Source organism: Phoca vitulina, unplaced genomic scaffold (genome assembly GCF_004348235.1).
Source record: "Phoca vitulina isolate PV1807 unplaced genomic scaffold, GSC_HSeal_1.0 scaffold8, whole genome shotgun sequence".
NCBI classification, from domain to species: domain Eukaryota; kingdom Metazoa; phylum Chordata; class Mammalia; order Carnivora; family Phocidae; genus Phoca; species Phoca vitulina.
In genome coordinates, this window is record NW_022589711.1 from 73551221 (window position 1) to 73564808 (window position 13588).

Genomic DNA, 13588 nt, shown 5'->3' on the forward strand with positions numbered 1-13588 from the left:
CTGGATTTTGATGCCTGTTTCCTTCCCCAAATTAGGGAAGTTCTCTGCTATAATTTGCTCCAATATACCTTCTGCCCCTCTCTCTCTTTCTTCTTCTTCTGGGATCCCAATTATTCTAATATTGTTTCGCCTTATGGTATCGCTTATCTCTTGAATTCTGCCCTCGTGATCCAGTAGTTGTTTATCTCTCTTTTTCTCAGCTTCTTTATTTTCCATCATTTGGTCTTCTATATCACTAATTCTTTCTTCTGCCTCATTTATCCTAGCAGTTAAAGCCTCCATTTTTATTGCACCTCATTAATAGCCTTTTTTATTTCAACTTGGTTAGATTTTAGTTCTTTTATTTCTCCAGAAAGAATTTCTCTATTATCTTCCATGCTTTTTTTCAAGCCCAGCTAGTATCTTTAAAATCATCATTCTGAACTCTATTTTCAACATCTTACTAATGTCTGTATTAATTAGGTCCCTGGCAATCGGTACTGACTCTTCTTTTTTTTGAGGTGATTTTTTCTGTCTTGTCATTTTGTCCAGAGGAGAATAGATTAGTGAGAGAACAAAATGCTGACAGGGTAACAATGACCCCAGAAAAATATACACTAAACAAATCAGAAGAGACCTGAAACCAGGGTAAAAGAAAGGGAAAGAAAGAAAAAATAAAAATAAAAATAAAAACAAACAAAAAGAAAAACAGAATATGATCAAATATGATCAGGCTGGTGCATAGATCAGTGCCACACACTAGATTTTGGGCATATTTTGGTCTGTTAGAAGAAAGTGCCTCCCAAAATTTTAAAGAAAGAAAAACTTATATATGTACAAAAATAAGGGTAAATACGATGAAGGGATGGAATATGACTGTAAAGATGAAAATTATAAAAGATTTTATAAAAGGTATTGATAAGAAGTTGGTTGAAAAAAGAAAGAAGAGGAATTCAAAAAAAGAAAAGAAAAGGGAGGGAATGTGATCAGGCAGGAGACTAGAACAAAGCCATATGCTAGAAATTTAGGGTATATTTTGGTCTGTTAGAAGAAACTGTATCCCAAAATTTTAAAGAGAGAACAACTTATATATATATATATACCAAAAATACGGTTAACTACTATGAAGGGATAGAATATGACTCTAAAAATGAAAAATAAAAAAGATTTTTTAAAAAAGGGATTGATAAGATGTTGGTTGAAAAAGGGAAAAAGAAAAATTCAAAAAAAAAAAAAGTTAAAAAAAAATTACCTTTGAAAGACTAAAGAATCATGGTAAAAAAGCCATGAATTCTATGTGCTGTATTCCTCTAGTGCTGGTGTTCTGCCGTTCTCATTGATCAGTAAACTTGGTCTTGGCTGGCTGTTCTTGCTGATCTTCTGGGGGAGGGGCCTGTTGCCGTGGTTCCCAAATGTCATTGCCGGAGGCGGAATTGCCCCGCGCTTGCTGGTCCAGGCTAAGTAATCTGCTCGGGTTTGCTCTCGGGAGCTTTTGTTCCCTGCAAGCTTTCTGTACAGCTTTGGAGGATGAGAGTGAAAATGGCGGCCTACCAGTCTCCGCCCCTGAGGAGCTGAAAACTTGGGGCCCCGCTCCTCAGTGCGCCCCCAGAGAAAAGCAGTCAGTCACTCCCGTCTCCCTGGTCTCAGGCCGCACTCTGTGCTCACCCAGCCTGTGACCGAGCGTTTCTATCTCTGGCACCCGATCTCGTGTGGAGTCTCCAAACCCAGCAGATCCCTGCAGTGCGCTCCCACGCCGCTCCTCCCGGGGGAGGAAGGAGAGTCTCCCCGGATCTACCGCTTGTTGGGTCCCTGCTGGAAGAGCAGTGGCCCGACTGTGCCACGGATCACGGTTTATGGCAACCCCGAGCTGCGAGCCTGCTCCTCAGCTCTGTCTCTGCGCTTCCCCGCTCCGATACCTGGGAGCTCTGCTGCACTCAGGCACCCCCGGTCTTTCTGTGACCTCAACGGTCCTGTCCCAGCAAGGACTCCCCCCCAACCTTAGCCACTGGAGCGACGTCCCTCAGCAGAGCCGACTTATAAAATTTCCGATTTTGTGCTCTGCTGCTCTATCACTTGCCAGTAGCGGCCGACAGAGGCTCCCTCCCCCACCATCTGTCTTCCCGAATATTGCCTTGGATTCACTTCTCTGCTCATCCTACCTTCCAGAAAGTGGTCGCTTTTCTATTCAGAGAGTTGCTGCTCTTCTTTTCTTCAATCTCTTATTGAGTTCATAGGTGTTCAGAATGGTTTGATCCCTATCTAGCTGAATTCCTGGGACCAGACGAAATTTAGGTCTCCTACTCTTCTGCCATCTTGCTCCTCCTCCTCCTAGAGTATTTCTTTACTGCCAAAAAAATACATGTTCTTTAGGAGAAATTTTGGATGTACAAATAAGCAAGAAGGAAAAAGAAAAATCACCTGTTGCAAAACTGGTGCTGACCCTTAGGCATTTCCAGTTCCAGGCAAATAAGCAAATAAACAAAAGTATATCTTATGAAAACGAAGACTATCATACATAGTTTATAACCTGTTTTATCATTCAGAAAATACACAGGGAGTCCATTTCTGTGTGAATTAACAGGGGTGGCCACAGACATCCACATCTGTAATGACATCCTAGGAACTTAGGAGTTCTGTAACCATTTCCTTTTTTTCGAGCATTTAGATTGTTTACAAATGTTATTTGGGAAAACATGTCTTAAACACCTTCATGCATACATGTTAGAAGACCCGATGACATTCATCATCAGAATAAATTCTTCAAAATTGAGTTGCCAAGTCCAAAATTTCAAAGGCCTTTAGATCATCTTGCTAAGTTGCTGTCCCTAGACCTGTGGGTGCCCCCACCAGCAATGCATAGAAACGGCTGCCTTGGAACCAACCCCGGATGTTGTCATTGTCTTAAAACTGTTGCTGTGGTATTTCATCATTGTTTTCAGTTGATTATTTTGATTATTTGCGAGAGTGAACTTTTTTCCCCACATGTTTATTAATCTTTAACAATTTAATAATGAACTTGAAAGAGGTATTAGAGGTATTAGACTCGACCGATTGCTGTCACATCCTTCAGAGAACCACAGCCCATAATTCCTATGGGATGCTCACCATCTTAAATATGGTCTTCTCTGTTATTGAACCAGCCTTTATTATAGAATGATTGTAATGTCCAGTCAGATCTATTCATGTGTAGAGCTCTCTCTCATTGATCTTCATTCTTATTCTAGGGCAACAAAGAACAAGTCTACTCTACCTTCTGTTATCTGACACTTTTCACTTTGGCTGCCATTTCAAAAGTGGGGAAAGGGTTAATTATCAGAAACCAGGATAAAAGAATCAGATGGGAAATGAAACAGAAATTTCCATTAATTTCTCAGTAAGTTGTATAAGGCAGAAGGCACACTTAAAATTGATGTTTCTTAGAGATGAGAAATTATGATGTTCTAAATCCTTATTATGGTTAGGAGGGAATTGATATTTAATATTATTTATATGCTGTTGATTACCTAATTATCCTGTCAGGAGATCTTCTGTTCGAAATTAAATTAGGAAATTTATGGACAGCTGTAAGAAAAAATACACAAAACATTAAAATCGCATTTTAAATTAGGCCTTATATGACATAAAACACTTGGAGGATTGACAGTCTACTTTTACCAACAATCTGTGGCAATAATCATCCTTTGCCCATGTATAACAAATGAAAGCAAATGAAAGTCTACTCATTTTTTAAAGTTTAAGTCTTAAAAATACTAGTACAGCAAATTATTATTTTTGAAAGTACCACATCTCCTTATTTTTTTGTCTCATCATTCTGAGAGTTCCCAAGAATAGTAGGGCTGGCCATAGGGGGTGATGGAACTCCCTACTTTGAGTGGAAAATATTTTCTTATTCTTGCTTAAAGTGATAGTAGGCAATACTTACTGCACTCCTACCATATTCCAGGCACTGTGCTAAGGTCCTTAGGTATTTAACTCATTTAATTGTCCCTGTAATCTTTGGCAATGGTTACAGTTATCATCCCCATCTCACGACTAGGAGAGCAAGGCAGAAGAAAGTTAAGTGATTTGCCCAGTGTCAACCCACCAGCACGAGGTGAACCAGAGATCCCAAAGCAGGCCTTCTGGCCCCAGAGCCAGTGCACTTTGCCACCACTCCATACTGCCTGCCCAACAAGCATCATGTGACAATATGGAAAAGTTATTGGTTTCTGAGTCAAGTGATCAAACATTTCGTCAAGTATCTGCTATGTATAAGCCACTACTCTAGGCGCTTTTGCTTTCCTTTAATGCCTAGTAGGGCACTTGGAGACTTGTCACATGTCATTCTTCCCTTCTATATCCTGAACCAAGAGGTGAGAGATCAGTTAGAGCCTCTCTTTCTCATAGAATTGATGGCAAGTTTCCCAGAGCCCATAGTAGGCCCTCTTCTGGCTCTAAGCCCTTTATTACATTATTCTGCATTTTTATCTTTGCCCATTAAGAGTATTGGAATTTTGGGAATATTCACCTCTTTCCAGTTGTATGTGCATTTTCATAGTAACCATTCCCCCAAATGTCAAATATCTACAGGAAAGGAAGCAATAAGTTGGGCTTTGAATATGAAGTTGATCCTGCTGTCTAGTGGTTCATAGAACTGCCCTGAGGTGAGAGCTTTGTCACTATGGCTATCCTTTCTTGGCAGTCATCTCAGTAGTACAGTTTAGTGTGATTCCCAGGAGAGTCTCTCCTACCTTATGCCCACCCCTTTCCCTCTGTGGATTTAACTCTTAAGTGGAGATAAGCAAAGTGATTTTAGTATCACTGGTTGAGAGAGCCAGGAAGCAAATGGCCTAAAAGCAGGAAAGAGTTCAGAGTGTCTTGGAAAAATAAAGGTCTAGTGTTATCTAGTCCAAAGGTAGACCTCCCTATTTCTAGGCCTCCCTCAACAGTTTATACGTCAGTTTATAACAATAATACTTTTCTGGGGGGAAAAATAGTATTAACCTAACGACTGTAAGGCATAACTGTACTACATTTTACCCTTCCTGTATCCACCACCAACTTCTTATTGTTACAGATTCTCTTACTATCTTAAAATGACTCTCTAAGGATGCCATCGCAGTGGTTTTCCAAGCCCAGATAGTGACTAAATAATATGTTCTGATTCATGAGGGATTGCACATTGTGAGAGAGCCATTCCAGTGTGCTTTGGGGACAAAATGCCACCTGCTTTAGTCTTTGGATGCCGAAGATTCACTTTAAAAAAAATCTGTAATTCCAAATAATTTATGTAGATACTTCACCCAATCAAGGAAATAGAGCTTATCTCCCATTGTCATCCCCCCGTTAAGTATAGGCTGTGCTTAGAAATTTGCTTCCAGAGAGTAGTGTATGGAAAGGAAGGGAAAAGTAACTTTACACAGGGTAGAAGCTTGGCAAACACAACCTTGGCTAATGGTAAGTTTAGCATCAACAGTGATAAGACAGGTTGATAGCATGTACCCTTGATAAGATGTAATGAGAATAGCACTTCACCTCCGTTGACTTCCTCCCATCTAACCCTAAGAAAAACATCAGATAAACACAAATTGAAGGGCATTTTACAAAAATATCTGACAAGTATTCCTCAAAACTGTCAAAGTCATAAAAAACAAGGAAAGTCTGAGAAACTATCATAGACCAGAGGAAGCTAAGGAGTCAGAAAGCTAAATATAATGTGATTTCTTGGCACAGAAAAAAAGACATTAGGAAAAAATTAGGGAAATCCTAATAAAATATTGAGTTTAGTTAATAGTCATGTACCAATATTCGCTTCTTAGTTGTGATAAATAGTAATATAAGATGTTAACAATAGGGACAGCTGGGTGAGGGGATATACCAGAACTCTGTGCTATGTTATCTTCACAAGTTTTCTGTCAATCTAAAATAACTCTAAAATGAAAAGTTTATTTATGTATAAAAAAGCAATCAATAAATTGCTATTTAAAGCTATATAAATAGCACACAATATTAACTTTGAGATACATTGACTTAATTTCACTTGTATTGATATTTTAAACTCTTGAGTTTGGGAAATACAGTCCAAATAGAGCAGAGGGAAAGGAAGGAGGGAAATGAACATTTATTGAATAGTGTTTTTTATTAGGCACATCGCCAAACAGCCATCCATCTCCTCTCCTTTAAAACCACAGTGAGAATCTCATTGTGTAAAGCAGGAAATTGGGGCTGAGAGTATAGGAAACCTCTAGAGGTTCTCCAGCTACTCTGGAGGCAGCAGAACTGCGAATAAAAGTTAGGGGGTGGGAGAGCAATCAGCAGGAGGGCTAACAGATGCAAGGAAGGGAGGCAGCAGGGAGAGGGCAGGCCCCAGGCTCCCAGTAATTGTGTGAAAAATGGGTGTGTTTTCTGACCTGATGCATCCAAGAGAATAATAACGATTTTGGACAACACAACTTGTCGTTGTAAAGGTAGAGGTCTGTGCAGTGAACGTTAAATATAGTTGAGACCATTTCCTGTTTTCTGACAGGAATTATGTACAACTATATAATGATTTCACTCCCTCTGTTTTAATGATAACACTTTTTCCATGGATTCAAGCTAATCTGAAGTTTTCCTATAGATTCATATGATAAGCCTCAAAAATACTGAACTTTTTTTTGCATTTTGGATACCATAAGTGAAGATCCAGGCCTCACACTGGATAAGTTTTTGACACATACCACTAGTTAGCCCATTTAATTTATACACAGGGCAAGAATAGTGTGTGCTTCTGTGAAATTTTCTTCTGCATAATTTTTTCTCTGACTTTCCAGTTGCTATGGGAATATTTGCTTAACTAGCCTCTTGGCCTCTCTGGCTCTTACCTTTTTATATCATCACCTGGCTAGCAGCCATTTTCTTCAAAGATACAGCCTGATTAGTATAAACAAATGTCATCAATTAGGTCCACAGTATAGAGGGCTTTTTTGTTTGTCTGGTTGGGTTTTTTTGTTTCTTTGTTTATTTTCTTTTGTCAAAGTAAGATATGTATTTAAAGCTTGAAAGTGCCTATTCGTGGCTGATATTTTATTTTATCATATATTATTTCCTTCCAGTGTCAGACCATCAGAAGTCATAAATTTAGGTATAAAATATAAGGAAAGAAATATCTTCAGGAAAAAAACACATAACCTTTACAATGGTGAAGTTATGCAAAAATCACCCAGTAAGTAATCACTCTTGACATATCTTTATAGTGTTATTATTTTATAGATTGGTATGAATATGACAAATAGCTACTCTGTGTGCCAGGAATGCTGGTATTCCTTAATAAATGTGAAGGTAAGAGCCTCTGTTTAACAAAGGAGGAAGGTGAGGCTCAGAGACATCAGTGATTTGTCCAAGGCTGCACACAGCATATAAATGGCAGAAGTATAAGGTCTAAGCCAGAAAGCACACGTAAAGTGCCCATTATAGCTTCCAAAATAGGGTTAGCACAGAACGTCAATTCTCTCCCGTAAGTGTTTAAGAGATGAAAATGAATAAAAACTATTTTTACTCTAAGGAAGCCCAATATGAGTTTAGTTTGGGCTAACCAGAAAAAAAATTATAAAACAAAAGTAACTGAAACAAAAGAATTGTTATCATACTGAAAGGTATTGTTTAGAGGTGTACTAAGAGGGGCTCCTGGGTGGCTCAGTTGGTTAAGCATTTGACTCTTGGTTTCAGCTCAGGTCATGATCTCAGGGTCATGAGATCCAGCCCTGAGTCAGGCTTGGGGGGTGGGGGGGTCTGCTTGAGGATTCGCTCCCTCTGCCACTCTACACACGCTCATACTCTCTCGCTCAAACAAATAAACAAATCTTAAAAAACAGAAGTGTGGTGAGAATAATTCCCCAAACTCCATCATATGAAAATATTTCACTCATTGCCAGTCTTGTTTAAACTTATGTCCAAGAGGTAGCTGTAGTTTTGTAGATACGTTAATTTTAGAATTTCTACTGAAATTTTGCTGCCAAAATGTACATCATTATTTAATATTCAATGCATTTTTTAATTTTTAATTTTTATTTATTTTTAAAGATTTATTTACTTATTTATTTGACAGAGAGAGAGAGAGACAGCGAGAGAGGGAACACAAGCAGGGGGAGTGGGAGAGGGAGAAGCAGGCTTCCCGCCGAGCAGGGATCCCAACGCGGGGCTCAATCCCAGGACCCTGGATCATGACTTGAGCCGAAGGCAGACGCTTAATGACTGAGCCACCCAGGCGCCCTAATTTATTTTTTAAAAAGATTTTATTTATTCATTTGAAAGAGACAGAGAAAGCGCAAGCAGGGGGAGAGGCAGAGGGAGAAGCAGACTCCCCGCTGAGCTGGGAGCCTGATGTGGGACTCGATCCCAGGACCTGGAGATCATGACCTGAGCCGAAGGCAGATGCTTAACCATGAGCCACCCAGGCACCCTGCAATGCACATTTATAAACTAATCTACTCCATAGGCTTTTTGTAAGATTACATGAGATAATATGTGTAAAGTACATACAACAGTGCCTGGCATATTATGGAAACTTGATACAATTACTAATTACTAATGTTATTGTTATTACTATTATACCTTGGAGCATGACCTTTGGAGTGAAACATACTTGAGCTTAAGTCCAAGCTGCTATGTGCTAGATAGCCAAATTCAGGCAAGTTATTAAAGTATCTTGAGCCTCAATTTCCTCATCTGTCAGAAGGGCATAATGATACTTCTACAGGTTGTGAATATTTCTCCTTTGGTTTGACGTAACACATTGATTCTTAAAGTATGTTCCATGGCCAGCAGAATGAGCATCACCTGGAACCTAGAAGTGTACATTCTGGGGCCCCATCCCTACCCTACTAAATCGGAAATGGGAAGGATGTATAGCAGGGTATGATTTAACAAACCCTCCAGGGGATTGCGAAGCCTGGTTACATTTGAGAACCACTGACAGCACATGACTTGTCCCATAGTGAGTGCTGAATATGTATTGGTTCACTTTCCTTAGATACTGAGCCACCATGATGACAAAAGCACAGTCCCTACCTTTGCAGGGCTAACAATCAAACAAACCTAATATCACATCTTGAGTGAAGCTTTTTCCATTTTATGCCATGAAGCAAAAAGAAAACTTTTTCCCATTGTCCAAGACTTTGCTTTTAAGTGCATGAACAAACGAGCTTTCCTTTTCATCATCTCATTGCGTGCATCTTCAATACAATGGTTTACATGTTAGCGAAATTAAAAAGTACCTGCAAATTCAAAATTTCAGATACGTTGTCAAATGCTAAAAACAAGATTCCATCTTACAAAAGATGCAGTTTCCTGATAGATAAAAGAGAAACTGGAGCTTTTCCAAAACTGTAAAATACACATTTTCAAGGGAAAATAGCAAAAGAATACAAAATAAAAAATAAATGAAAGGGGAGCCTTGAGTTCCTTTTGGTCCCTTTGAATCAAAGGGCCGCGGATTTATCATGAACAGCTGTGTTTATAGGGTTTGCTGATCGCTGCAGCTGTAGCAGCTGAGGAACAGGAAGGTTAAATTTTCAAAAGTTAACTTGGAAATGTGCTAGCTCCTTCTGAGGAATTAATGACACTGTGCTTTTTTCCTAGCCTCCCCTAAAACCTACTGTTACGAAGGTGCATTTAGGTCATTAAGCATCAGAGCCCTGAAAGAGCTGCCTGAAGTGAAGAAACCAGCTTTTCTTCTGGACCTGGAGACATACTTTAGGGAAAAGCCAGAGGAGGAGTGTTCCCAAATTCCAGAGCTTCCATTGCTCTCGGAAAGTGAGTCCTCAGCCACCATCCCCTTTAGTCCTCTCTCCCTGTTAAACTCAACCACTCAAAAAAAAAAAAAAAAAAAAAAACCAGAGCCGGAGAGCATGGGAGTAATACGTTTGCCTTGTAGGTTGCCATGGAAGGAAGCGTGGTTTGACTGTTAAGATTTATAGCTCAGCTGCTGATCTGTGCTCTCAAAAAGGGCAGCCAACAGGCTGGAATACATTAAAAGAATATTTTCATCTTGTCACTTTTTTGAAGTCAGAATGCCATGAATATATAGTCTGAGCCTGCCATGGATGAGAACCCCTTCCCCCAAATAATCTTCGTTTTCAAAACTGATACCAGAGACAGAGCTATCCTAAGACTGCTTGAGAACAGGGTCTCTGACAATCTGGTCTTTGTTCTTTTCAGATGGAACACTATAAATAGAGGCTACTTAATGTGCATTGTATTAGAGACTCCCAGCTGCAGTGCCAGGCTTAGATAATGAAAGGACAAGAAAGCTTAGCTTAGAAAAATAGAAGTGAATGATCTCTGAAGGTTCAGAAACAAGGTGTGCAGAAGAATGTTCTCTTTTTCAGATGGTTATAGGCTTCCAAGTTGTTAAGGATTTGAAGAACAGGGTCTGTACAGAAATCCTACCTGCATGGAGGGGCCCTACGGGAGTGCACGAAGCACAACCTGAATCTCAGTGAGGCACTCAGAGAGCATATGGACACTGCAGGGAACTCATCTAAAATAATTAATGACAAGTGCATATTTCCAACTTGTCACAGTCAAAAGATCAGAACTACACTTGAACCATCTGAGATCTGTGGTTTCTGAACTTTTCAAATCCTCAGAGATGAGGGTTCAACATCATCCTTGAGAGAAATAATAACCCTTGCAGGAGGGAGGCGTTTCTGTATGTCCACACTGGAGGAAGTTTCAGCCTCTTGTCTTCACTTGGTTCCCTCTGGGAAAGGAGAACAGTTGGTCAACTTTTTTTTTTTTTTTGAAATTCCACTTGGGAGCAAGGTACAGCTGTCATTCCTCATTGCCATAGTTTCCAGTCTAATTATTCTCAGCTTTCTTTTGCCTTTTCTCAAGAGTTTTTCTTTTCTAAACTTATAATCATTTATTTGGTCTCATGAGGGTCATCTAATGGTTTCTGCTCATTTCTTTTAAAACCATGAATCCATAAATTTCGGGGCTCTACATAACCATTTATGCATCTGACAGGGCTTTCAGTCTGTCATCCTAATTTTTCCCCCACCCCAGGATGATTCGTCTTTTAAAAATAAATGTGGGAAGTACTTATCTTATCCTCTTGAGTCACAGACAGAAGAGATCTGGGGAACAGACAGTAAGAAAAGATCCACAGAGCCAGGACAAAGTGTAAAGACAGTAGAGACATAGGGGCGCCTGGGTGGCTCAGTTGTTAAGCATCTGCCTTTGGCTCAGGTCATGATCCCAGGGTCGTGGGGATCGAGCCCCGCATCAGGCTCCCTGCTAGGCGGAAAGCCTGCCTCTCCCTCTCCCTCTGCCCTTCCCCATCCCTTTCTCTCTCTGTCTCAAATAAATAAATAAAATCTTAAAAAAAAAAAGACAGTAGGGACATAGAACATGACCAGGGGAGGAAACCAAGATGGAGCAATCAGAACTGAGAGAAGAGAAATAGAAGACAGGGAGTATGCAAATGCTGGGGAGCAAGAAAGTGGGAGAGGTCAACAGTGAGGGCAGCAAACACCTCTCCTCAGCGGTGTAAGCTCCTGAGCTCCTGCGAGGAGCCTTGTACAGTCTGCAGCGGGAGAATTCTTCCTTACAGGCAGGTGGATGTGCGTGTGGAGAGATGGGGGGTGGGGGTAGATGGCTGGATGGACATACTGAAATACTCTAACACATTTTCGAAGAAATTTTTTTTCTCCTGGATTTTGCAATATAATTTTTTCCCGTAATTTCCACAGTTCTGTTTTTTTTTTTTTTTTAATTTTCTTCTTCAGCTTTTCATCCTTTGCTCTCTTTTCAGTATTTTCACTTACCTGCCTTCTCTGCAAGGGAAAATAGTTATTATTATTATTATTATTATTATTTTTAAAGATTTTATTTATTTATTTGACAGAGAGAGACACAGCGAGAGAGGGAACACAAGCAGGGGGAATGGGAGAGGGAGAAGCAGGCTCACCGCCGAGCAGGGAGCCCGATGCGGGGCTCGATCCCAGGACCCTGGGATCATGACCTGAGCCCAAGGCAGACGCTTAATGACTGAGCCACCCAGGCGCCACCAGTTATTTTTTTTTTTTTTTTATAAGTTCCACCAATGTAAGGGAGAGACAGATGCAGACTTTGAAGACAACGGAATGCATGACATGTGACACCGTGTTCCGTGGGCGCACCAAGGGAGAAGCCAGATGAATTGTGACTGGGGCATAGGAATCAATGCAGAGTGGTGGTCACACACTTAGGAAGGGCAGGAGTCTGCAGGGTGAAGGAGGAGGAAGGGAGTCAAGATCAAGGAAATAGTGTAAGGAAAGGCACATCAGGGATGAAGTAGGGCAGAAGTCCACGTGACTCTGAGTTGGCTGCCCTGGGAGATGTTAGGGAAGTGAGTCTGACACACATGAGTAGAGTTGAGTTTAGAATGTGTTGAGTTTGGGGTACTGGTATGCTTTTTAGAAATAAAGGTCTTGAGGAAGGCAGAGGACTGTAACGGGCTTTGTATAATATCCTAGAGTCTTCAACTTGCAGATACTGCAATAATGTTCACTCACTTATGTGTTTAGCCTTTTCTGAGGTAGATACTGAATGCCTCTGTGCACAGGCTGGCCCCTGTGCTGGAGGCTGAAGACAAAGAGTTAACATGTGGAGGCCCAGCCTTCAAAGATCTTGAAGACTAGTGGGGAAAATAGGTAAGGAAATGAATAATTATGTTTTACACCCAGGGCTGTGATAGAGATATGCACTGGCTACCGTGGGACCACAGGGAGATTCATAGATGGTTTTTTGGGAGAAACCTTATTAGGTCAAGCTAGACTCTAAAAGTCAAGTTACTGTTAGTCAGTTAAGAAAAAAAGGGGGATGATATTTCTGGCAAAGGAGTAGCTTATGCAAATGTAAGGTGGTATGAGTAACGAGTGCTAAGGGAGCTACACGTAGTTCCAAGTGACAAGGTTCTAGAAGGGGCACGATGAGAATCAAGGCTAGATAGGTAAATGGGGGCCAGATCATGGAACACCTAGTGTACTATGCTAAAGCCCTTGCATTTATTTTATCAGAAATGAAGACCCATTGAAATGTTTCAGTCAAGTACTTTGAATTACTCCATTTCATCTCTTCTATTAATCCTTCTGTTTTTATATTTCTTTGTATTATTCTTTTAGTGATTGCTCCAGAGGTTTCAATATTCTTTTCTGTGCTCTTTATTCCTTCTTGTAATGGTAGGCTTCTACCAAGATTATTTTTCTTCAGTCTGAAGAATGTCCTGTAGGATTTCTTATAATGTGGATCGGCTGGTGAGTAATTACCCCAGCTTTTATGTGTCTGAAAAATGCACTTATTTCATTTGGCTTTGGAAAGATACTGTTACTGGGTTTAAAACTCTAAATAGTAGTATTGGTTTTTTGTTGGTTTTTTTTTTTTTCCTTTCAGCTTTTTAAAGATAGTGTCCCATTGTTTCCTTGCTCCCATAATTCCTGTTTAAAATTCAGCTCTTGATATATTGTTGTGACTTCTTTGAATGTAGTATCTTTTTTTTTTTTTTTAATCTGGCTCCTTTAAAGATTTTTCTTTTTATCTGTTTTGAGCAGTTTTATCATGATGGATATAAATACACGTTTCTCAGTATTTATATTGCTTGGGGTTGATA

The 13588-nt window shown here is 40.0% G+C and overlaps 1 protein-coding gene across 1 annotated transcript in view; it reads left to right on the forward strand.

Moving 5' to 3' along the window:
• Positions 1-13588, forward strand: part of WDR49 (WD repeat domain 49) — a 135517-nt gene that overhangs the window by 107680 nt on the left and 14249 nt on the right. The window contains exons 18-19 of the mRNA XM_032407275.1: positions 7053-7162; positions 9604-9750. Of these exons, the coding sequence (XP_032263166.1) occupies positions 7053-7162; positions 9604-9750 (257 nt within the window). The remainder of the gene's footprint in view (positions 1-7052; positions 7163-9603; positions 9751-13588) is intronic.